Consider the following 25,379-nt stretch of genomic DNA (forward strand, 5'->3'; position numbering starts at 1 on the left):
AATAAGTGCGAAGACAAAAAAAGAAAACGACGATTTGAAGACGCAAATGAACAAAAAGCTAAAAAGTACAAAGTACAATCCAAGTGGTTCGAAATATTGATGAGAAACGTCTCAAAATTACAAAAGTACAAGTCGCAAAACGCAAAGTACAAGATGTTAAATTATACGAAAGGACGTTCGAAAATTCGGAACCGGGGCCAGAGTCAACTCTCAACGCGCGACACAACGGAGCTAAAATTACAAGTCAACTATGCAGATAAATATAATATAATATATAAATAATTCTTAAAATTATATATATATATATATATATATATATATGTATATATATATATATATATATGTATATATATATATATATATGTATATATATATATATATATATATTATATATAAAACGTCGAAAAACTAGAAAACAAAAACATGTGAGCTGATTCAGCTGGCCATGCGATCGCATGGCCAGGATGCCCATATTTCATGCGATCGCATGAGCCCAAATGGCTGGCCACATCTATAAATTGCAACGTTTTTCAGCGAATTATGGACACATCTTTTTCTATCTCTTACTCTCAAAATATATATTTATATTTATATTATAATTTTAATATTAAAGTTTAATAATAATAAGGTTATGTTAGCGAATGTTGTAAGTTTGTAAGTCGAAACTCTGTCCGTTTAACGCTACGCGATTAATCACCACTGTAAGCTATGTTCTTCCTTTTTAAATTAATGTCTCGTAACTAAGTTATTATTATGCTTATTTGAACCGAAGTAATCGTGATGTTAGACTAAAAATTAAGATTGGGTTATTAGATTTTGTACCATAATTAAGGTTTGGACAAAAGACCGACACTTATGGACATTGGACTATGACTATTAATAGATAGGGGGTATTGTCTAATCGAATGACAACTCATTAGAACCTGTCGTTAGAACCTGTCGAACCTATCTTCAAATTAGTTAATCTAATAATTATTAAACTGATTATGTATGTCCTATTTAGTGACGTTTATACGACATTGTTTACAATCATTTAATTAATTATTCGGGTTTGGGTAATTGATTATTCATTCTGATTAAGTGGGTAAATTAATATTCATATCTCATTAAAACGAGGGTGGATTACATACAAGGATAATTGGTGTAATTGTTAACAAAGTATTAAAACCTTTGATTACACACAGTCGATAACCTAGTGTAATTATTAACAAAGTATTAAAACCTTGTTACATTTCGAATCCCTAATTAGTTGAAATATTTGACTTCAGAAATAAGGTTAATTTGATGAGCATTTTATAATTATGACCGATGGACTATTATGGACAAAAAACCAGATAGGTATCAAATAAATCAGGACAAAGGACAATTAACCCGGGTAACAATTAATTAAAACGTCAAACATCATGATTACGAAAGTTTAAATAAGCATAATAATTTTATTTCATATTTCATCGTACCTTTATTTACTGTCATTTTAATTACTGCAATTTACTTTATCGCAATTTAAATTCTGTCATTTATATTATCGTCATTTATCTTTATGCTTTATTTAAAATCGACAAACCGGTCATTAAACGGTAAAACCCCCCTTTTATAATAATATTACTATATATAATTATATATATTTTATACAAATATAGTTTTTAAAATATAGCGTTAAACTCAGCTAGCTCCCTGTGGAACGAACCGGACTTACTAAAAACTACACTACTCTACGATTAGGTACACTGCCTATAAGTGTTGTAGCAAGGTTTAAGTATATCTCATCTATATAAATAAATAAAACTTGTGTAAATTGTATCATATTTCGTAATGAAAATATAAGTATTTCGTATACACTCCGCTGACACATCAATTCTAAGTTCCAAAAATGTAAAGAGTAAAAGGGAATCAAATGAACTCACCTATTGTATTTCGTAGTAAAAATACATATGACGTCATTGAACAAGTGCAAGGTTGGCATTGGATTCACGAACCTAAATTAATTATGTATATTTATATGTTGGTCAATATTTGTCTAACAATTTAGGTTAAGTCATAGTGTACCACAATCCTAATGCTCGAGACTAATATGCAAAAGTTAACAAAAGTCAATTTGACTCAAAATGATTTCCAAAATTTATATATGATTATTATATAGTTTAAATATCGTCGTTTTATATTTTTTTAAATATTTTTAAAAGATTTATTAGAGTAAATAATATAATTTATTTATTAATAAATAAAATTTTATACAAAAATATACTTTTATATATCTTAAGTAATAAAGTTCATAAAATATTATGATAGGTTTTATTAAGGTAACTATATTATTTGTATAACATTGATAATAATAATAAATAAAAGTTGTATTATTTTGTAATAATAATAATTATTATTCTATTAATAAAAATATCAATATTTATATTTACTAAAAATGATATTATGATAAAATGATAATTCTAATTATGATAACTTTAATATTTATGATACTTTTTAATATTAATTTTAAAATAATAATTTTATTTAAAATGATAATAATAATAATAATGATATTTTATAATAACAATGATATTTCTATTAAAATGATAATTTTTGTTAAAATGATAATTTTAATACTAACAATACTTTTAATAATAATTGTAATGATAAAAATAATAAGAACGATAATTTTATCTAAATCAATATCTTACAATATTTTAATTTCATCATGATACATATACTCATTATTTCCTAATCGATTCGTTTAATAGCTTTTAATCGTCTTTTATATCGCGTTCATGTTAATGATAATAATAGTAATCATAATAATTAGGTGTTACTAATATTAGTTTTTAATTATAATAATACTAATGATAATAAATATTAAGATAATATTAATGATAATACTAATTATAACTTTAACGATAATAACGATAGTAATAATAATAAAAATAACAATTTTTAATGATAATACTTTTTATTGATAATGATAATGATAATAATTATAAATATAATAATAATAATAATAATAATAATAATAATAATAATAATAATAATAATAATAATAATAATAATAATAATAATAATAATAATAATTAGATAAAAACTAGAATCACGATAATAACGACGATAATAATAATCATTTTTTTTTAATAATAATACAAAAATTCAATTGACTATAACTTCTAATCCGTTCATCGAAACCATTCGATATCTAAATGATAAGTTCTTAATTTTTCGCTAGCTTTCCAACGACATGCATATCCTATACCTTATCTCAACCGCATATGTAACTAATTCAGGATTCAACATATCCTATCTAATGGCAATGTCAAAAGTACAAGCATGCATAATCCTATATACTCGAGCACTAGAGAGGGATACACTATTAATATGTAAAAATTAAATTATGAGTGCTTATGTATCAATATTGAGATTCAATATTGCACGAAAGGTACGTAGACGCAACGGAGATGATAAACACTAGTTTGACCTCACGAATATACCCATGAACATTACCCATTACCTCCATAGCTATAACCCATAATTTCCTTAGCTCTATCCCGTTTACTAAACTTATTTTGAAATAATTCATTCATGACCTCGTCGTAGTATTTTATGTATAATACTAATAATAATAATAACAATAATAATAATAATAATACTTAATATTAATTCAAATATATTATTAATAAGAATTTCTAATAATATTAATATAAATAAAATAAATAAATTTTTACGGAGTATACAATTGAGATAGGGAGATTGATGAAATGATCGAGCAGCAACACTTGGTTATATATCTGAATTCTGGTTCCTTTGCTCCGCGATTGCGGGATTTTTGGGTGTGTACCTGCCGCGATCGCGGCTTGTCCAAATCCAGCTCATGCCCATTATCCTAGAGGGCTGCCGACACTATAATTAATATTATATATAATTTTATTTAATCTACTAATTATTTATATAATATATTATATTTATACGAATAGTAAATTTGTAATTTTAGTTCCATAGTCTCGTACGTTGGCACTCGACTAATGCCTTAGTTTCGGTTTCTCGAATGCTCGTTCGTACGCTTAGAAAACTAACCCTTTATGTTTAGTGACTCGTACCCTTATCAAAATATAGTCTTAAATCATTAGTAAACAATATTACACGAAGTGTAACTTATGCATTTGAGTGTTGTGGTCATTTGCTTCTATAAAATCAACTTCTCATTTGTTTATTAAAATATATTATTTTAAATCATCCGTTAAATATTATATTTTGTCACTTGTAATATATATATATATATATATATATATATATATATATATATATATAAATTTGTTCATATGAAATATGTAATAATACGTTCATATCAAAACTAATTATATCTTTAAAGTTTATTTTGGAATCGTTTAGATAGTAGAAAAATATTATATCAAATTACGTTTACGTTTTTGAAACACTTTATATATTTATAATATAAACTTTATTTAATTTCTTCAAAAGTCATATACAAATTATCTTATAAAACGTCCTAATTAATAAAGTTCTTTTTAACTGAAACATTTTTATACGTTTAAATCAAATATGATAACTTTGTTTTCTAAAACTAAATATATAATAATAAACGTTTTATTAGAAGTTGTCATATGGTAAAATGTTTTAGAAAAATAAGATTAAATACACTTTTAATAAATTTCAAGTTTTTAAACGTTTGTTGGTGCAACGTGTTATAAAGTCTGAAGGTTAGATAAACGTACGAAATCATCTCAATGTAAAATGTTGATATCCAATATTTAAGTTATTTACATTCCACATCCCAACTTTAAGATGAAGATTAAAATAGTTATCTTATTAAAATTCACTAGGAAAATGTTGTAAAGTATGAATTGAAAATCAAATAGGAATCTTCATTAACCCTTGTCTAGTTTTCGTTAATTGTCACTTTGTTCTTATTTGTAAAATCACTTTACCATTTTTCGAATATGGTTAAAAAGGAAAGGTTTCCTAAATCAAAGTAGACCTCCTAATAGGGACTCGTAGCCATAATTCAATCATTTGATATTATCTTTTAGTTCCGTCGATAATTATTTTAAATATATTTTAAAACAAATACGTTCATGTAAAGTATTAAAAGTCTAATACTTTATTAACGTTCTCAAGTTATAATATATACACATATACATATATAATCATATCCGTTCATATAATGGTTCGTGAATCATTGGAATTTGGTCGGGGTTAAATGAATGTATGAACACAGTTTAAAATTCTTGAGATTCAATTTAACAAACTTTGCTTATCGTGTCGGGAATATATAAAGATTAAAGTTTAAATTTGTTCGGAAATTTCCGGGTCGTCACATATCACACTATAAAGTGCAAACGACACATTATCATTATACAAAACTAGGGTTATTAATTATTTTCAAGTATACTAATCGGATACAACCGTTTGTAAGGATAGTGAACTCTCGACTCCCTTATCATCAGCACTTCTCTGTGCAACGACCTTAGAAATTCCAAACATCTGCAATACATTCATGCTACATATATTAAAGGACGGACTAAATGAGCGGGTTAGGTAACAAATATCTGTATTCTGGTTGACCCAAAACCTGATTTCCTAACAACACGTATGACTGGCAACATATCTTGAGGTGGAAGGGAAAAGGGTCGGAAATGCTCATGGGATAAAACCGGTTAGGCCTTATAAATCTGAGAAGAAGTAATCTCATACCCCATATAGCCTTCTGAACATGGAAAACATTATGCGTTTACACGTTCAACCAAAACACTTTATGTCTAACACTAGTTTCTTATATACTTTAATACTTAATAACAACCTAACTACTTTTATAACTACTTTATAGATAGAGATAGATTTAGCTTGGTTGATGATTGATTGACCCATTGCTTTTTAGCTAAGGTATAAACTTTACCCGTTGACCCATAGACACAAAGCATAACCTATAATCAACTCATTCATAAGTAAATGAGTTAAAATTGTGAGCTCTACGATAAAAGATACACATTAAACATCAGGTCTAAGAGAACACCGTGTATTAAAGAAACAAACCTTTGAAATGGTTTTTTGGAAGCATGTCTTATGTTCATCTATGGAAGCATTTATAAACTCATCAATGTGATCTTTTACATCTTGCAACAAAGTTGCATCCTCCGATTTCTTCCTTCGACACGAAGTTACGACCGGAGTAGAAGCAATAGGCGGTTGACTTTTTTCTGTTGTAATGGGATTCTCAATACAATGCTCTTACCTAAACCATAAAATTTGTTACAAATAACAACTGAAGTGTGTTGAATCATTTATCTAAAAAGTTTACAAACTCATCACAAAACATATCACTAATTATTTATAGCTATATAGGTTAAAATTGATGTATCCAAACAAACTTGTAGAGAATGAATTAATGTGCTTTTTCTGATAAAATGTCCGAATTAAATATATAAATATGAACTTATAAATAAATTAAAATTATTACTCGGTAGCTTTTAACTCCTGAGGTCCAGTGAGTTCGTTTATTGTGAAGAAATTTAGGATTAGGTTTCCAAACTCTCCCCAAACTGAAAGGAAATCAAAACATATTTATTTGATTATATTGAATTCAAAATTGTAATTTAATCTTACAAATGTGATTCGAGACGTACCTTCGTGTTCTATGAAATCACGTTTAGCGTGCAGTAAGATTTCTGAACACTTCAAAGTTCAAAGTGCAAACTATGAAACCGAATTTGGTAATTGGACCTTTGGACCGGCCCGGAGCGAGCTGGACCGGAACCTGATGTTTGGCAAGGAGTTTTATTTATTATTATTATTATTATTAGGGGGATGATTCTCACACACATTTTTTTGATCCTCACACACCTATTTTAACCTTTTACTCTTCTAATAATACTCAATTGGTGTATGAGGATCAAAAAAGTGTGTGTGAGAATCATCCCCCTTCTTAATATGGTAGTCTATTACTTTGTTATTACAAATGGCCTACAAAATGCAACTTGCAAGAATATTGAATCAGAACAGAGAACAATGGAAGAAGTTTTTGTAAGCAATACAATATTCGATGAAGTAACACATTAATGAATATAATGTGCAAATGCAATACAACCAAGGGACTCTTAAGAGTTAGGACATGTGCAAAGTGTGCGATCGTACAGTGCTCGAAAATTTAAGGGGTCCAAAATTTTGTAAATCCTTAATAATAATTATATACATTCAACCCAAAAAAATAGTGCCGAGCCTAATTATTCATAAAGTTGATCGGATCAGTTTAACCCAAAAAATAATTAAAGTGTGAGGCCCTTTTTATGTTGCACAAGGGGCCCTCAAATGAGACCTGAATATAATCACATTCAGGATCCACTCAGTTGGGTCATCAGTAACATAGACTTATTACCTGATTTTATCCAAATCTGACCCCCTTCAGCAGGCACATATTTATTCCAATCCCTTCAATTACTCGCTTCATATTATGCAATTGCAAGAAATAATTACAAAATACATAAGAAGATTCTCTTGCCAAAGTGTGGATACAGGATACTCTTGATCAAAAGTACCAATAAAGATAACAGATCATGAAATATACAGAACCATAAACAAGCTTTCATGAAATATAACAAGCTTTGTCCAATAAAGATACGGTAATAAATATACAGAACGATAAACAATAGAATCATACAGAAGCAATAACACTAACCACAAAATACAATAAAGTACAAATTGAAAATAATAGTAATAGTAATAAATAATATGAGTAAGCAATCACCGTCTGTAATACAGAACTGTCATTTTACAACCACTGACTAAATTCATATAAATGGTAGATAAGCAACTCTTCATAAAGGTATTTCGCGATTCTCCAAAGAATTTACTGATTCTTCCCCAGCTTCTACTGCATTGCATTGCAGATTAAGTTAATATTAGAACCCATCTCGTATGACAAATTTGTAACCAGGAAAAAAAATTAAAAGATATTAAATATACATACCTATACCAGGAACAATTATAACAGGTGATACTTTGCAGTTGTGGAAGCAATACTCGCTTACACTACCCTTTAGTACACTGTATTCACAAACCAAAAAGGAAAATGAGTTACAATTAAAAAAACTTGATTGAACGAAAACAGGTGAAATAGATAGTAAGTTGTTCATGGTGTATTTAATCCATGAAACCTTTTAAATCATTTTATTCAACCATACATATACATATAACTCTTATATCATATTTGACACAACGGTTATTTGTAAGAGATTGAAAACTTTTGACAAATAGTGTTTCCTTTCAACCTGATCCAACCCATTCCAAAAACTAGTTATTTTGACCCAAACTAAAGAATACCTTTGCATTAGACTGCGGCCTCTTGTACCCATCACGACTGCTATGGGTTTAACCTTTTCTGCTTCCTTGCAAATTGCCTTACCAGCATCTCCTTCCACTATTCGAGTCATGACTTTGACCTAATCTCAAGTAATAGTTTTTAAAACTTATTACAGAATCAGAATATTGCCAACATATAATGAATTATTAGGTTGGTTTATATACTACTAACATAGTGCTAATTTGTCAATCATACAATTATCTTATGATGAAAGCTAACAGACTATTTAAATCATCTAACAAGTTGACTTTTCCATTACTGATTACCCTAAGCCTCAATTATGAGAAATTTGAAAACTTAATGAATGCAAAACACTCTTTGTTGTTATATATGACTTCACAAAGTTTCTTGCGTCACTCAAAAGGAAGTGGAAAACAAAATTGGGGATGGCACCCGCGGGCAACGGGCATGGATCCTTAGTATCCGCGACCTGGCAGTCAAGAATTTTTTTTTACCCACGGGTACCCTTTTACCCACTAACGGCCCGTACACGCGACCCGCGGGTTTACAAAATGTGAACTTTAACTAATTTTTAATCAAGGATACCCACTACCCGCGGGTAAACCCACAAATAATTATGAAAATATATTAAAAATTTTAATTATACATTATATAGTTAAGTATATGTATGCGGGTAAATGGGTATACCTGTGGATAGCTCAAACGGGCATCACGGATTGACGGTTCGGGTTTTACCCGCGATGGGTATGAGATACCTGCGACCCACCCGCGGCCCATCTACGGATACAAAATTTTACCCGGCCCGTGCCCGCGGGTACATTTTTTTGTAAATACCCGCCCGTCATGGGCACGGGTACCCGTAGATCACGGGTTTTTCCGCCCATTGCCATCCCTAAACAAAATCAATATTGACAAAAACATTTCATGTTGATCAATCCAGTTTTACAGGGTAATGTACCTTTTATCAGGAGAATGAAAAAAAAAAAGAAAAAGAAAAACCTTTCATGTCCAAATATCTGATTACGCATCATGGGCCTTACAACCACTTACGGATGTAGACTCACAAATTATGGCAGAAGAAGAATTTCACGTGTCAAAGATTGCATAAATTGTTCAAGTGGGTCGGTGCAGTTTCAGCAGCTAAGTTTCAAGATCTAAAAATAACATAAGTAAGAAGGAAAAAAAAAATGCTTTTCTTTGGGTTCTCAAGTCTAAATAATGTAAGATATTATATGATTGAAGTATTTTTAAGTGCCCACTTCCCTTGTTATTACGAACATATGAGATCAAATTATAAGATTGTATTCTATTTGATACCACAAGACAGCTCTATGCAACGTTGTAAAACTCGCTAGTCAGAGACTAGTTGGCCCTTGACCAACTTTGACTTAGACAATTTTCGATTGATTTTGACCTAAGAAATCTGGCTTTGACCGACTATATCATTTTTGAACGATTTTGACCCGTTGACCGGCAATAACCGGCGACCGCCAGCCTACTTTTGCAACACGTGTTCTATATTTATGCTTATATAGCCTGACTATTTCCAATTCAACAATGAACTACTCCGTATATTTCTGGTGTGTTACTGCTAACTAGACATGATAACTTGATTAAGGGAATGTACAACTAGAGTCTAATAACCCACAATAATTAATTATCTTCTGTTACACTTCTATTTCTATAGTGAAGCAAGTAAAGCTTACTAATTATCCTTGTTAGGTAAGTTGAACCTATTTCATTAATTAAACGATACTACATCATACACCAGTTTGAATTATCGCTATATAAAGAAGCAGAGCACAATACCCAAATAATGATTTGAAACCTCAGCTTCATAGTCGGTATGAATTTCCTTAGTATCATAAATGCCAACTTATATATCACATAGAATCTCTTTTGGTATGGCTAATACACTATTTTTCTTTAAACGATTGATATTTAGACTAAAAGTTATTCCTAAAAGTTACTTAGCATCAATCAAAATATAATAATAAACTGTAAATGAAAGAGTTGTCTCCTATTCAGATCTACGCGGTCTAACCGGATTATTCCATGACCGTTTCTGACCCTTTATCTATCACCCCGGTATGTATTGCTGGTGAGGTTTAAACCTAATACCTACGGTAACGTGTTTTTAGGATATCAACACGTCAATTAATAGATCATCTTGAGCAATATGCAAGGCACCTCTTATAATTAGTTGCTCATATGATTTACTCTTCTAATCAACTACTTGAAAAGAGAAGATTTCCCCGGTCTGTCCAGTTTACCGGGAAGAATATATTTTTACTCTGATTGATGAAGTAAAAAAAAAAAAAAAATAGGAAAGGAAACAAAAAAAATTACTGACCTTAGAAACGTTTAAAGCCTCAGAAGAAAGTTTTTCCAATAACGTCTGAGACACATCATAAACGATATTATTCTTTAAACCTAACCACAACAAATTTAAAATTAGAAAATCAATTTAAACAAACAAACAAATAGTAGTAAGTACATGTTATGTATTAATTTAGTTAGATGTAAAACACGAAACTTACTGGAAACGGCGTGAACAAGATGAACGGTATCACCGGGACGACAGAAGTGAAGAATAGCCCAATCAAAAGCGTGTTTGGATTTAGGACCATGATCCACGGCGACGATGACGTCACGAACGGGACGTTGGGTCCAGTTGTATTCTTCTTCTTCGTTCAAAGTTTGCATTCTCATACTCATTTTGACAGAATGATTGGCAAATTAGATCTAGAAAAATGTGTAAATAGAGTTAAGTAATTAAAATATTAGTATTAGTATTTATACTGTATGAAAACAGAGCCACCGGTTACCGGCCGTTACCAATAAAGTACGGGAGGAGGAGGAGTATAATATTGACCATTTTGACAAAACGTGTTAATTACTTTCTCATATCTGTTGAATATTCGTCACCGTCAACGAGTGCGCCAACAATCATTTTTCTTTCTTTGTCGGAAGGATTTTTATGATGGGATGGAAAAAAAGAATTTTTTTTAAAATGGTTTTTTTTTTAAAGTAATTACAGAAATAGTTTTTTAAACAAAATATTTACAGAAATAGATAAACCGAACATTGAATTGCCGGTTTGGATGTTTTGGGGCCAAATCGGCGTTTGAATCATCGGTTTGAAGACATGTTTGATTCCCAGTCAAACCTGCAAATGAAATGCCGGTTTGACTCTTTGACCGTAACAGTTTTCGCACCAACTGCCTCTTCATTTATTCCCTAAATCCGTGACATAAATGCAGCGAACCAAAACATGCCACGTGTACAAACCGGCAAATGAAAGGCCGGTTTGTATCATTATATAATCCGACCTCTGCTACATCGGTTTGCATCACTCCATCTATCTCATAATATTTTTTTAAAACACACACACGAATTTGCAATGGATCCCGCCGAACCTCAAGCAACTCACAGAGCATACAAGGTTTTTATGGGTGCTGTTCAAGATGCTGGTGTTCCTGATAGATCCGAAAAAGTTAAACCAAGATGATCGGATCGGGGTTTATGTCATCATATGGAAGGTCTGGCAGCTGCAGACGAGTTTATAGACGCACGGGTTTACCGTTACATTCAACAAACGGGTTTAGGGCAGGTTTTCAAAATAGGATACCAACTATTGGATCACGCTCTAATTTCAGCGTTGGTTGAGCGGTGGCGGCCGGAGACGCATACCTTCCACTTCCCGTAAAATATTTTTAACCAAATAATTTGTATTTAATTTAATTTGTATTTAAATTGATTAAATGTAAAATATATATAATTTTATTTAAATTTATATTTATATATATATATATATATATATATATATATATATATATATATATATATATATATATAAAATATATAAATGTATAATTTGTATATAAATGTATAATTTGTATTTAATATATATAATTTGTATTTAAATCGATTAAATGTAATATATATATATATATATAATTTGTATTTAAATTAATTTATATATATAATTCATATATAAATGTATAATTTGTATTTAATATATATATGTTATATATATATATATATATATATATATATATATATATATATATATATATATATATATATAGGGGCAGGATCAATGGGGAAGTACCCAATCGGGGGGAATCGGGGGAAAGCAAATTTTTTTTCTTCGTTTTTTTGGAATTTTTTTTCAGGCATCAAGATCACACGAAAATATGAACATTTAGAAAAGACACTTCGTGATGAATGTTATTATTTAGGCGGAAAAACGATCGACAAAAATAACATTCAAGATAATATTGTTCGTGAAGAATGTTAACGTTTTTTTTTCTTCATGTTTTGTGAAGTAAAATTTAGCCCAATTTAGAGTTTAGGGTTTAGGGTTTAGGGTTTATTCCATAAACTCAAAACACCAAACCCTAAACCCTAAACACTAAACTGTTCGTGTTAAAAACTCAATCTAAATCCTAAATATAAACCCTAAATCTAAACCCTAAACCTTAAATTTCTAAACCCTAATATCTAAACCCTATAAACCCTAATATCTAAAACCTCAACATACGCTCGAAAAACACGATAATTGTTATATATTAGTTCTTCGAGCGTTTTCCCGCCAAAATAAAAACATTTATCACAAAGTATCTTTATTAAATGTTCATATTTTCATCCAATCTATAATGTTCGTGAACAAAGTTTTTTCGAAAAACAAAAAAAAACAAAATTTTGCTTTCCCCGATTGGTTACTTCCCTCTCTTGATCCTACCACTATACATATATATATATATATATATATATATATATATATATATATATATATATATATATATATATAGGGGCAGGATCAATGGGAAAGTAACCTATAGGGGGAAGCGGGGGGAAGCAAATTTTTTTTTCTTCGTTTTTTTGGAATTTTTTTCCGGCATCAAGATCACACGAAAATATGAACATTTAGAAGAGACACTTCGTGATGAATGTTATTATTTAGGCGGAAAAACGATCGAAAAAAATAACATTCAAGATAATATTGTTCGTGAAGAATATGAACGTTTTTTTTCTTCCATGTTTTGTGAAGTAAAATTTAGCCCGATTTAGAGTTTAGGGTTTAGGATTTGACCAAACCCTAAACCCTAAACTCTAAACCGTTCGTGTTAAAAACTCAATCTAAATCCTAAATCTAAACCTTAAATCTAAACCCTAAACCCTAAATTTCTAAACCCTAATATCTAAACCCTATATACCCTAATATCTAAACCCCAATAGCTAAAACCTCAATATACGCTCGAAAAACACGATAATTGTTATTTATTACTTCTTCGAGCGTTTTCCCGCCAAAATAAAAATATTTATCACAAAGTGTCTCTACTAAATGTTCATATTTTCATATCATCTATAATGTTCGTGAACAAATTTTTTCAAAAAACGAAAAAAAAAAGTTTTTGCTTCCCCCCGATTTGTATATATATTATTTATATTCGTATATATGTTTTGCGTAGGAGAAGCAACGATAACGTTGCAAGATGTTCAAATTTTATTGGGTTTACCCATAAATGGAAATGTTGTGTCGGGTGTATGGCACAACAAGACGCCAGATCAATGGTCTGATTTTGCTGGCCAATATTTAGGGATTGATGTTCCTCCTAATAAAATAAAATCAGAACACATCTTAATATCTACTTTATGCCTGGAGTTGAATAAGGCCATTGGTAAGACTGATAGATCTCACCAACACGATGCGGTACCAGTGGACATAAACATGGGCATAGACGTGGACGTTGATTCAGCATATTATTAATGATTGTAATATGATAATGCTAAAAACGAACATATATTTCATAGCATTATCCTTCAAGAAAGACAAGTTTTTGGTTGCAATTCTTCTATTTACAAGTGATATTCGTTTAAAAATTAAAAGGTGAAGACAAAAGACAGATTCGACGAATTGAAGACGCAAATGATCAAAATGCTAAAAAGTACAAAGTACAATCCAAGTGGTTCAATTTATTGATAAGAAACGTCTCAAAATTACAAGAGTACAAGCCGCGAAACGCAAAGTACAAGATATTAAATCGTACGAAAAGGCCTTCGAAAATCCGGAACCGGGGCCTGAGCCAACTATCAACGCGCGACGCAACGGAGCTAAAATTACAAGTCAACTATGCACAAGAATATAATATAATATATATATAATTATATAAAAATTATATATATTATATTATATATTAAATAAATACGAGCAACCCACGTTTTAATCACTTTGTGACCAGGAGAAGGCGGCCATGCGATCGCATGGCCTGGAAGAACTAAAACCATGCGGTCGCATGGCTTCCTGTAGCATGCCAAGTCCTATAAATCTCACGATTTCTGGCCGAAATTTAACACACCTTTTTCTATCTATCTATCTACGATATATTTATATTTATATTTTATAATTTTAATTTTAATTTTAATTTAAGTTTAATAATAATAAGGTTATAGTGGCGAATGTTTTAAGTTTGTAAGTCGAAATTCTGTCCGTGTAACGCTACGCTATTAATACTCATTATAAGTTATGTTCAACCTTTTTAAATTAATATCTCGTAGCTAAGTTATTATTATGCTTATTTAAACTGAAGTAATCGTGATGTTGGGCTAAATATTAAAGACGGGGTTATTGGGCTTTGGACCATAATTGGGGTTTGGACAAAAGAACGACACTTGTGGAAATTATACTATGGGCTATTAATGGGCTTTATATTAACTAAACGATACCTCGTTAATTTAATATAAATGTTACAATTTGACGTATCTATATATAACCACACACGCTTAATCGGGTACGGTAGGCGGGATATCTATAAATACGAATAATTGTTCATTTTACCGGACACGGTGATGGATTAATAGTTAATGGACTCATTAAAACGGGGGTGGATTACATTCAAGGGTAATTGGTGTAATTGTTAACAAAGTATTAAAACCTTGAATTACACGCAGTCGATAACCTGGTGTATTCATTAAACAAAGTATTAAGACCTTGTTACAGTTCGAATCCCCAATTAGTTGGAATATTTGACTTCGGGTATAAGGATAATTTGATGAAGACTCTCGCACTTTATAATTATGACTGATGGACTATTATGGACAAAACCTTATGGACATATCAAATAATCCAGGACAAAGGACAATTAACCCATGGTAATAAATTAAAATCAACACGTCGAACATCATGATTACGGAAGTTTAAATAAGCATAATTCCTTTATTTTATATCTCATCGCACTTTTATTTACTGTCATTTTATTTATCGCACTTTTAATTATCGTACTCTTTAATTATCACAATTTTAATTATCGTCATTTTATTTATCGCACTTTAAATTATCACACTTTTATTATCGCTATTTACTTTACGCTTTAAATTAAGTCATTTGTATATTTAATATTTTACATTAGGTTTTAATTGTGACTTAAGACATAAAATCGACAAATCGATCATTAAACGGTAAAAACCCTCCTTTTATAATAATAATAATATTACTTATATATATATTTTTATACAAATATAGTTTAAAAAAATATAGCGTTAAACTTGGTTAGCTCCCTCCAGAACGAACCGGACTTACTAAAAACTACACTACTTTACGATTAGGTACACTGCCTATAGTATTGTAGCAAGGTTTAGGTATATCCACTCTATAAATAAATAAATAACTTGTGTAAAATTGTATCGTATTTAATAGTATTTCGTAACAAAAATATAACTATTTCGTATACACCTCGCATAACATCAAGTATTTTTGGCGCCGCTGCCGGGGAACATCTTAAACGCCGAAGCGAAACGCTACTAAGAAAAAAAAATTATATATATTTTGAAGAGTTTGTTTAAAATATATAAAATTATAAAGTATTTCTATTTTTATTTTAGTTTTTAAAGTATAAGTTTTTATTTATTTATATATATATTTTATATAAGTTAAAAATAGGAAAAAAAAAATATATAAGTAAAAAGAATCGGGCCTGGTACTGTAGCAGCCCATAATCAGGCCTGAAACCCGATCACATGGCCCAGGCAACTAAATCTCATGCGGTCGCATGAGACTGACTGACAGGTCTGATACCTGGTACGCGTACGGATTATGGTTAGTTTAATTTAATTTAATTTAATTATTATTATTATTAACCTAATTAGGGTTATATTTAATATAATTAGTTTTTAGTTTTATTTAATTTGTTTAATTTAAGTGTTAATTAGTTTTATTAATATATAAAGTAATACTTTTATAAAATAATAATATAAAAATAATATTTTTATAAAAATTGTATTTTTATAACTTTAAGTTTTATTTTTAACTTTTGTATTTTTTTATTAGTTTAATTTGTAATTTGTATATTTATCGTTCGTACTTAGTTTTAAATTTAGTATTTTCCGTAGTTACTTTATTTCTAGATTTTTAGGCTTTGCCGTAAAATCCCTTAAGTGCTTTTTCTTTAGATTAAAGATTTAGGCTCTCTAGAATTCTACGACGTCGCTTATCGCTTTAATATTTTATAAATTTTAGTACTTTTTAAGTTATTGCCGTTTTGGATATAGAATTCCTTTAAGCTTTAATACCTTTTAGACGTAAGTTTTAATTCTTAGTTTTTAGGCTTTTAAGTTTCGACGCTTTACTTTCTTTTTATTACTTTTCGACGCTTATTTTCCGACCTTTTATTTTTCGACGTTTTTCGACGCACTCTTTTTCTTTCTTATTTCTCGACGCTCTAGTTTTTAGGACATAGAATTTTCTTTATTTTCTTTAAATTTCGACGAAAAATTATTTTAAATGGTTAAATTGATAGACATCCAAAATTTTCTGGTTCGTAGTAATAGCTAGATTTGTTAGTAGCGAGTTGTGGGCTTCCGATTTAAAGGGTCCTGGCTACCTGCTGCATCTATTGGCTATTCGAAACATGGGTAAAATCAGAAAAATCTATTAATTTGATAGCTTATATAATTTTTATCTTTTATAACTAATAGGATATTCAGTGAATGCACCGAGCAAAACGTTCACCACATTTCATACGTTCACCACCTGTAACTCGATCAAGACATCTAGCCAACATTGTCGCCGTTGATTTTTCTTTATAATCTTCATCTAATCAACCAAGTACTCCATTTCAAATTTTCGATAATCTATTTTTTGAACCCGACCTCACAATTGAGAATCCGGAGGATATTCAGGGACAATTCAGAGATCCTAAACCATTAATCATTCCTCCTGAACCACAAATCACTCATTCAGAGATTGTCGAGGAAGAAACCATTAAGTCAGAACCCTCTAGTGATTCAGATTCAACAAATTCAATCATGGAAAATCTGGAACCTCTAAGTATGGAAGACCGAATGAGGGCTAAACGCACTGGCCAAGGTCACGCAATTACTCAACCAGACATTAATGCACCCGATTATGAAATCAAAGGACAAATACTACACATGGTAACTAATCAATGCCAATTTAGTGGTGCGCCGAAGGAAGATCCAAATGAACATTTTCGAACCTTTAATAGGATCTGTACTCTATTTAAAATTCGAGAAGTTGAGGATGAACAGATATATCTTATGTTATTTCCCTGGACTTTAAAGGGAGAAGTCAAAGATTGGTTAGAATCGTTACCTGAAGGGGCGATTGATACATGGGATATTTTAGTTGAAAAATTTCTTAAACAATTCTTTCCGGCATCTAAAGCCGTGAGACTTTAAGGGAAAATTGTTACGTTCACATAAAAGCCAAATGAAACTCTATATGAGGCATGGACAAGATTTGGAAAATTATTGAGAGGATGTCCTCAGCATGGTTTAGACACTTATCAAATAGTACAAATATTCTACCAAGGATGTGACATCACTACAAGAAAAGACATTGACATAGCAGCTGGTGGTTCCATTATGAAAAAACCGCAACTGAAGCTTACAAAATTATTGATAACACTGCTTCCCACTCACATGAGTGGCATCAAGAAAAAGATATCGTTAGATCATCTAAAGCGGCTAGAGCCGATTCTAGCCATGACTTTGATTCCATTTCTGCAAAGATATATGCTTTCGAGAGACGAATGGAAAATATGACTAAAGATATTCATGCAATACGAATTAGTTGTGAGCAGTGTGGAGGACCACATTTGACAAAAGATTGTCTCAGTATTGAACAAATAATGGAACAACGAGAGAATGTTTCATATATGAACCAAAGGCCTGGAAATAATTATCAGAATAATTATCAACCGTCAAGACCAATCTACAATCAAAATCAGAATTATAACCGAAATGTTCCATACAACAACCAACAAGGTCCTAGCAATCAACAAGTATCTAATAATACTTACAACCAGCAAAGACCTATTTTTCCAATTAAACCACCACAAACCGATGATAAAAAGCCAAATTTAGAAGATATGATGTCGAAGCTAGTTGAATCTCAAACGCAGTTTTTCACATCTCAGAAACAAACCAATGAATAAAATGCTCAAGCATTTAGAAATCAACAAACTTCTATTCAAAATCTGGAACAAGAAGTAAGTAACCTAGCAAGGTTAATAGGTGAAAGAAAACCGGGAAGTCTACCTAGCGATACAAATGCTAACCCCCGGAATGAAACAGCTAAAGCCATTACCACAAGAAGTGGTATTACACTTAAACCACCTGAAATACCTGTAATTTCTGATGACTAGATTCCTACTCCACAAGAACCACAATCTGAACAAGAGAAGGAAATAGAACCGGTAGTTGAAAAGGTTAATGAAGATAACATAGTTAAGGCTAAACCTTATGTTAAACCATACCAACCACTACTTCCTTATCCAAGTAAAATGAGAAAAGAAAGACTTGAAGCCGACAATCCAAATTCTTGGATATGTTTAAACAAATAAATGTCAATCTTCCTTTCATTGATGTGATATCAGGAATGCCAAGATATGCCAAATTCCTGAAAGATCTAATCATAAATAGAAAACAAATGGAAGAACTCTCGGCTGTTACAATGAATACTAATTGTTCTGCAGTGTTGTTGAATAAGATACCAGAAAAATTATCAGATCCAGGAAGTTTCACAATTCCATGTTTTCTGGGTAGGCTTAGTTCAATAGAAGCATTGGCAGACTTAGGTGCTAGTATAAATTTAATGCCGTATTCACTATACGCTAAACTAGACCTTGGAGAATTGAAACCAACACGAATAAGTATACAACTAGCCGATCGATCAGTAAAATATCCTAGAGGGATAATGGAGAACATGCTAGTTAAAGTTGGTACTTTAGTATTTCCAGTAGATTTTGTTATTCTGGACATGGAAGAAGATTCTCGAGTTCCTCTCATATTAGGAAGACCATTCTTAAACACGGCTAAAGCAATAATAGACGTGTTCGGTAAGAAACTGACCCTAAGTATAGAGGACGAGAGTGTTACCTTTTCTGTTGATAGAGCCATGCAACAACCGCAATCTGTAGATGATACATGTTATTATATTCAAACTATAGATTCACATGCAGAATTGTTACAAGAATTACAAGGAACGGGAGAATGTTCTTTAGGAGAAGGGACTGAACCAATTGATGAAGCTGAAATGTTAGCTACACTTATAGCTAATGAATACGAACCAACAATAGAAGAACTTCAAATGCTAAAAGAGGAAGACAGATATCGATACAAATCATCGATAGAAGAACCACCAATATTAGAGTTAAAGCCACTTCCAACCCATTTGAAATACGCTTATTTACATGGTGAATCTGAATTACCTGTAATAATATCGTCTTCTCTTACGGAAAATGAAAAATCTCAACTCATTTCTGTGCTAAAAGCTCATAAACCAGCTATTGCATGGAAGATTCATGACATTAAAGGTATAAGTCCTTCATATTGCACACATAAAATCCTTATGGAAGAAGGTCATAAAACATATGTGCAACGCCAACGAAGACTAAATCCTAATATGCAAGATGTTGTTAAGAAAGAAATTATTAAACTGCTAGATGCAGGTTTAATTTATCCAATCTCTGATAGTCCATGGGTAAGCCCAGTTCAATGTGTACCTAAGAAGGGTGGCATGACTGTCATCAAAAATGAAAAAAATGAGCTTATTCCTACTAGGACTATAACAGGATGGCGTGTTTGTATTGATTATAGAAAATTAAATGACGCCACCAGAAAAGATCACTTTCTCTTACCATTCATTGATCAAATGTTGAAAAGATTAGCCGGGAATAGTTACTATTGTTTTCTTGACGGTTTCTCCGGATACTTCCAAATTCCAATCGCACACGAGGACCAAGAGAAAACCACATTCACGTGCCCTTATGGTACTTTTGCTTACAAACGCATGTCATTTGGACTTTGCAACGCCCCTGCAACCTTTCAAAGGTGAATGATGGCGATTTTTCACGACATGATAGAAGAATGCATGGAAGTTTTCATGGATGACTTTTCAGTCTTCGGTGATACATTTGAATCATGTCTAGTTAATCTTGAACGAATGCTTATTAGATACGAACAATCAAATCTAGTACTTAATTAGGAGAAATGCCATTTCATGGTTAAAGAATGCATCGTTCTTGATCATAAAATTTCAAAGGAAGGAATTGAAGTGGATAGAGCTAAAGTAGATGTAATTGCTAAACTTCTACATCCCACCAATGTTAGAGGAGTTAGGAGTTTTCTAGGGCATACCGGTTTACCGACGTTTCATAAAAGATTTTTCTAAAATAGCCACTCCTATGAATAAACTCCTAGAAAAAGATGCTCCATTCATCTTTTCAGATGAATGCATCAAATCTTTTAATATTCTTAAAGAAAAACTCACTAATGCGCCGATCATGATAACTCCAAATTGAAATCAACCATTTGAACTTATGTGCGATGCAAGTGATTTTGCAATGGGAGCCATTTTAGGATAAAGGATTGAAAAACGATTTCAACCTGTTTATTACGCTAGTAAGACATTACAAGGAGCACAAACAAACTACACAACTACTGAAAAAGAACTCCTTGCTATTGTCTTTGCTTTTGACAAATTTCGTTCGTATCTCGTTTTAGCTAAAACGGTGGTCTATACCGACCATTCTGCTCTTAGATACCTATTTTCGAAACAAGATGCCAAACCATGATTAATCTTTTGGATCTTACTCTTACAAGAGTTCGATATTGAAATCCGAGACAAAAAGGGAGCAGAAAATCTCGCCGCTGATCATCTTTCTCGTCTTGAAGATCCTGAATTAGAAGTTCTAAATGAATCAGCCATACAAGACAACTTTCCTGATGAATATCTTTTGAAGATAAATTATAATGAAATTCCATGGTTTGCAGACTATGCAAACTATTTAGTATGTGGATTCCATGAAAAAAGGTTGTCGTACCAAAAACGAAAGAAATTCTTTAGTGAAATAAAACACTATTTTTGGGAAGATCCACATTTGTTTAAAAGTTGTCCCGATGGAATAATATGCCGATGTGTATTCGGAGATGAAGCTAGTCAAATCTTAAACCATTGTCACACAGGACCAACATGAGGGCATTATGGGCCTCAACTTACAGCAAGAAAAGTTTACGATGCTGGATTCTATTGGCCTACAATTTTCAAAGACGCGCACCTTCTTTGTAAATCCTGTGATGCTTGTCAAAGGGCCGGAAAAATAAGTCAACGTGATGAAATGCCACAAAATATCATTCAAGTATGTGAAGTATTTGATGTTTGGGGTATTTACTTTATGGGTCCATTTCCAAAATCTCATAATAATCTCTACATTCTCGTTGCCATTGATTATGTATCTAAATGGGTGGAAGCACAAGCTCTCCCAACTAATGATGCACGAGTTGTAGTCAATTTTTTAAAACGTCTTTTTGCAAGGTTCGGAACACCGAAAGCTTTAATAAGTGATCGGGGTACTCATTTTTGTAATAATCAACATGAGAAAGTTCTTAAAAGATATGGAGTAACTCATAAAATCTCAATCGATTATCATCCACAAACAAGTGGACAAGTTGAAAATACCAACCGAGCTTTAAAACGTATTCTAGAGAAAACCGTAGGATCAAATTCGAAGGAATGGTCCATGAAATTAGAGGATGCACTCTGGGCTTTTAGAACAACCTACAAAACTCCAATTGGTACCACACCTTTTAGACTCATTTACGGAAAAGCATGTCATCTTCCAGTAGAAATTGAGCACAAAGCATTTTGACTTTGAAGACATGTAATCTTGATTTACACGAAGCCGGACGTCTACGGTTAAGTCAATTAAACGAATTAGAAGAATTGAGACATAAAGCATACGAAAATTCATTAATCTATAAGGAAAGAACGAAGAAATGGCATGATAAAAGAATCAGAAGTTCAAAAGAATTTAAAGAAGGAGACAGAGTTCTTCTTTTCAATTCACGATTCAAGCTATTTCCTGGAAAATTGAAATCAAGATGGTCTGGACCATTCATAGTCAAAAGAGTTTTCCCATATGGAACAATAGAATTGATAAATTCAAATGAGATCGAATTTAAAGTTAATGGTCACAGAGTTAAACATTACATACATGATCCGATGGAAGTTGACAATGAAGTTAATCACAATTTTGACACCACAGCTAACTAAGTGTGGGGAGAATCAAATCTTTTAAGGATAATATATATTTCTGTTAGAGTTAGATTTTTTGTTTTTGTGTAGCTCTCGAAAATGGAATCCGAATGGTCTTTCCCTAGCAGACCCTAAAGAACTAGTCTTCTCCCCCCATTCTGAATTTTTATTTCTTTTAGGTTTTACGAGATGAAGAATTCCTTTGATCTGAACTATGGCCTACTACTACATGTTTTGATTACTAAACGTAATAATAACATCTTTTCGAGTGAACTGGTATCATTCATAAGAGGCCAAATGGACGAAGTGAGAAAAGAACTCAGGAAAGATCATCATAAGACACATTTTGGTAAAGGAAAATCAAAATTAGCAACAAAAAGAAGAGCACGACATCTTGAAAGATGTCATAAATGCAAAAAATGGTCACACGAAGGTAAATGTTCGAACAATCAAACATATTCAAATACCGAATTTGTTACTCTTTGCAGAGAAGGACCGTTCATATGTTTAGAAGAAAAGTTATTGAAGAATCGAGGTTACGCTTATGTAGCTATGGAAAACCAAATCACACGACTCTCCTATGAGTCGGCTAAAGCAGGTCTCTGAGAATTCTTTCTCATAGGTAAGTATGTACAGTTTTTATTTTATTGCTTTTAACCTTTTGATAATAAACGCTGAATCGTTCGCTATAAAGTATTAAATTGATATTCAATAAAATTAGGTATGCGAAACCGAAATTATTGATATCATACAAAAATTTATTACATCACTGCGAAATTTACCGTTTATTCTTAAGGTATAAATATCTTTAATCAATCAATCCAAAATATTTCAGAAATTCGTCAGGAGTAAAAATAGGTAAAATAGCCGAAATTACTTTACCCAAAAGAGGGGCGTATATTTTTGATAATATTTGATTGATTAAAGTGGGATAAAAGACCAAAAAGATTTTTAATTTTATTTTGACCTTGTTTTTAAAATTAATATATAAATATTAAACTAATATTGTAAATATTTTTAAATCAATATATTTAAGTTTTTAAATATTTTAAAAATTAATATTTTCTATATAAGTTTGTAAAATTAATGTATAAAAATATTAATATGAATTTTTAATTTTATTCATTTTAAATTTAAGTTTGGTGTGAATTTAAAAATAAAAATTACTTTATTTCATTAAGTTAAAAATATGATTTCTAAAATTCGTCGTGAGTTGAAGACTAGGTCGTTGAATCGAAATTGCTTTACCCGAGGGCGGGACGAGAAATTTTATTATCACTATTTTTAATTTTATTGATCTAAAGTATGCCAAAAACATTAAATAAATCCAACAATCTTAGCTTTTAAAACAACGCTTTAAAAAGACAAATTTTTAAAATTTTGTCGAGGGACGAACTAGGTCAACGTACCGAAACGCCCTCAATATAAAAGGAAAAAAAATTTTAAATTTATTTCATTTTTGTTTTTATAAGTCAAAGGTTTTATAAAAAAAAAAAAAAGGACCCCATGCGATCGCATGGGATTTGCACTGGGTATCCATGCGATCGCATGGGCACCCTGGACTGGACAAAAAAAGGCCAGCGAGCTGGTCTCTGTCTCTCCACAATCACACACACAACCATACGAACACACACCCAAATCTACTCTAAAATCACAAATTTTTCACCAAAATTCACCAAATTTCTTGCTATAATCCGCTATAATCATGTCTTTTCTCAGATGGGGAAGCAGGAAGGTAAAAATTTCACCCCTAAACTCATAAATTTCCTACTTTTTGTGATAATTTTAATTAATTGAAATAATTTGATTTTGTTAATTTCTAGTGTAATTAGAGTTAAATTATTAGTATATTATGCGTGTATAACCTAGATTGATGCTATTTGTCATGATTTAAAGCCTTAAACTTCAAAATTTTTAGAAATCTAGGGTTTGTGTTCTTGAGCAATTTGGGGCTTTTTGATATAAACAGGTTATGGCCGATTTTTGTCATGAATTAGTGCTAAATTAAGTAGTGTAACATGTTTAGGTTGCTAAATGATCCAAACTTTGATCCTAAACATGATTTTTGAGAATTAAAGTGGACTTTTTAAGTCTAAAATTCATGAATTTGATTAATTTGATATAAATGCCATTTGAAAATTGTTTAATTGCTAATAATGGTTATTTTAACATGTTATTTGAGTTGAATGCTTATGAACTTTGTAAACATTTTCATATATGCTTATTTGAAAAAGTGTAGAATTGATAAAAATATGAAAATGAGTATAAGTTTAATATGGATTAAACATGTTATTGTAATTGTTTTAATTTGTTATTTTGCTAACACTAATGCATATTTGGATGCACAAATTTTGTGTTTAATGTGTTTTGCAAAGAAATACAGATACGGACGGTGCATCATCGTCTAGGCAACCTGCTCTGGAACCACAGCCAGAGATGCAATATCACGAACCGGAACAACAATAACATTATGATCAACACGTACCATACTATGAATCAGAACCACAA

General features: G+C 31.1%; 1 protein-coding gene and 1 long non-coding RNA gene across 3 annotated transcripts; both read right to left on the minus strand.

Annotated features, from left to right (window-relative positions):
• Positions 1 to 5,251: 5,251 nt before the first annotated feature.
• LOC139873648 (uncharacterized) lies at positions 5,252 to 6,737 on the minus strand. Its single transcript, XR_011767395.1, has 4 exons — positions 6,618 to 6,737; positions 6,452 to 6,533; positions 6,028 to 6,226; positions 5,252 to 5,478 (listed from the first exon to the last, which is right to left on the minus strand). It is a non-coding gene; the product is annotated as an uncharacterized lncRNA (long non-coding RNA).
• A 902-nt stretch (positions 6,738 to 7,639) lies between these two features.
• Positions 7,640 to 11,080, minus strand: LOC139872215 (universal stress protein PHOS32). Of its 2 annotated transcripts, none has more exons than XM_071860057.1 (5): positions 10,852 to 11,080; positions 10,665 to 10,744; positions 8,311 to 8,429; positions 7,958 to 8,034; positions 7,640 to 7,858 (listed from the first exon to the last, which is right to left on the minus strand). In XM_071860057.1, exons 1-5 carry the CDS (start codon positions 11,027 to 11,029, stop codon positions 7,806 to 7,808), a joined length of 507 nt encoding a protein of 168 aa, XP_071716158.1. In that variant the 5' UTR covers positions 11,030 to 11,080; the 3' UTR covers positions 7,640 to 7,805. The 2 variants fall into 2 exon arrangements, with proteins under 2 accessions (XP_071716158.1, XP_071716157.1); XM_071860056.1 differs by having other exon boundaries at positions 7,640 to 7,861; positions 10,852 to 11,079.
• Between the last annotated feature and the right edge of the window lie 14,299 nt (positions 11,081 to 25,379).

Source organism: Rutidosis leptorrhynchoides, chromosome 10, assembly GCF_046630445.1.
Source record: "Rutidosis leptorrhynchoides isolate AG116_Rl617_1_P2 chromosome 10, CSIRO_AGI_Rlap_v1, whole genome shotgun sequence".
NCBI lineage: Eukaryota > Viridiplantae > Streptophyta > Magnoliopsida > Asterales > Asteraceae > Rutidosis > Rutidosis leptorrhynchoides.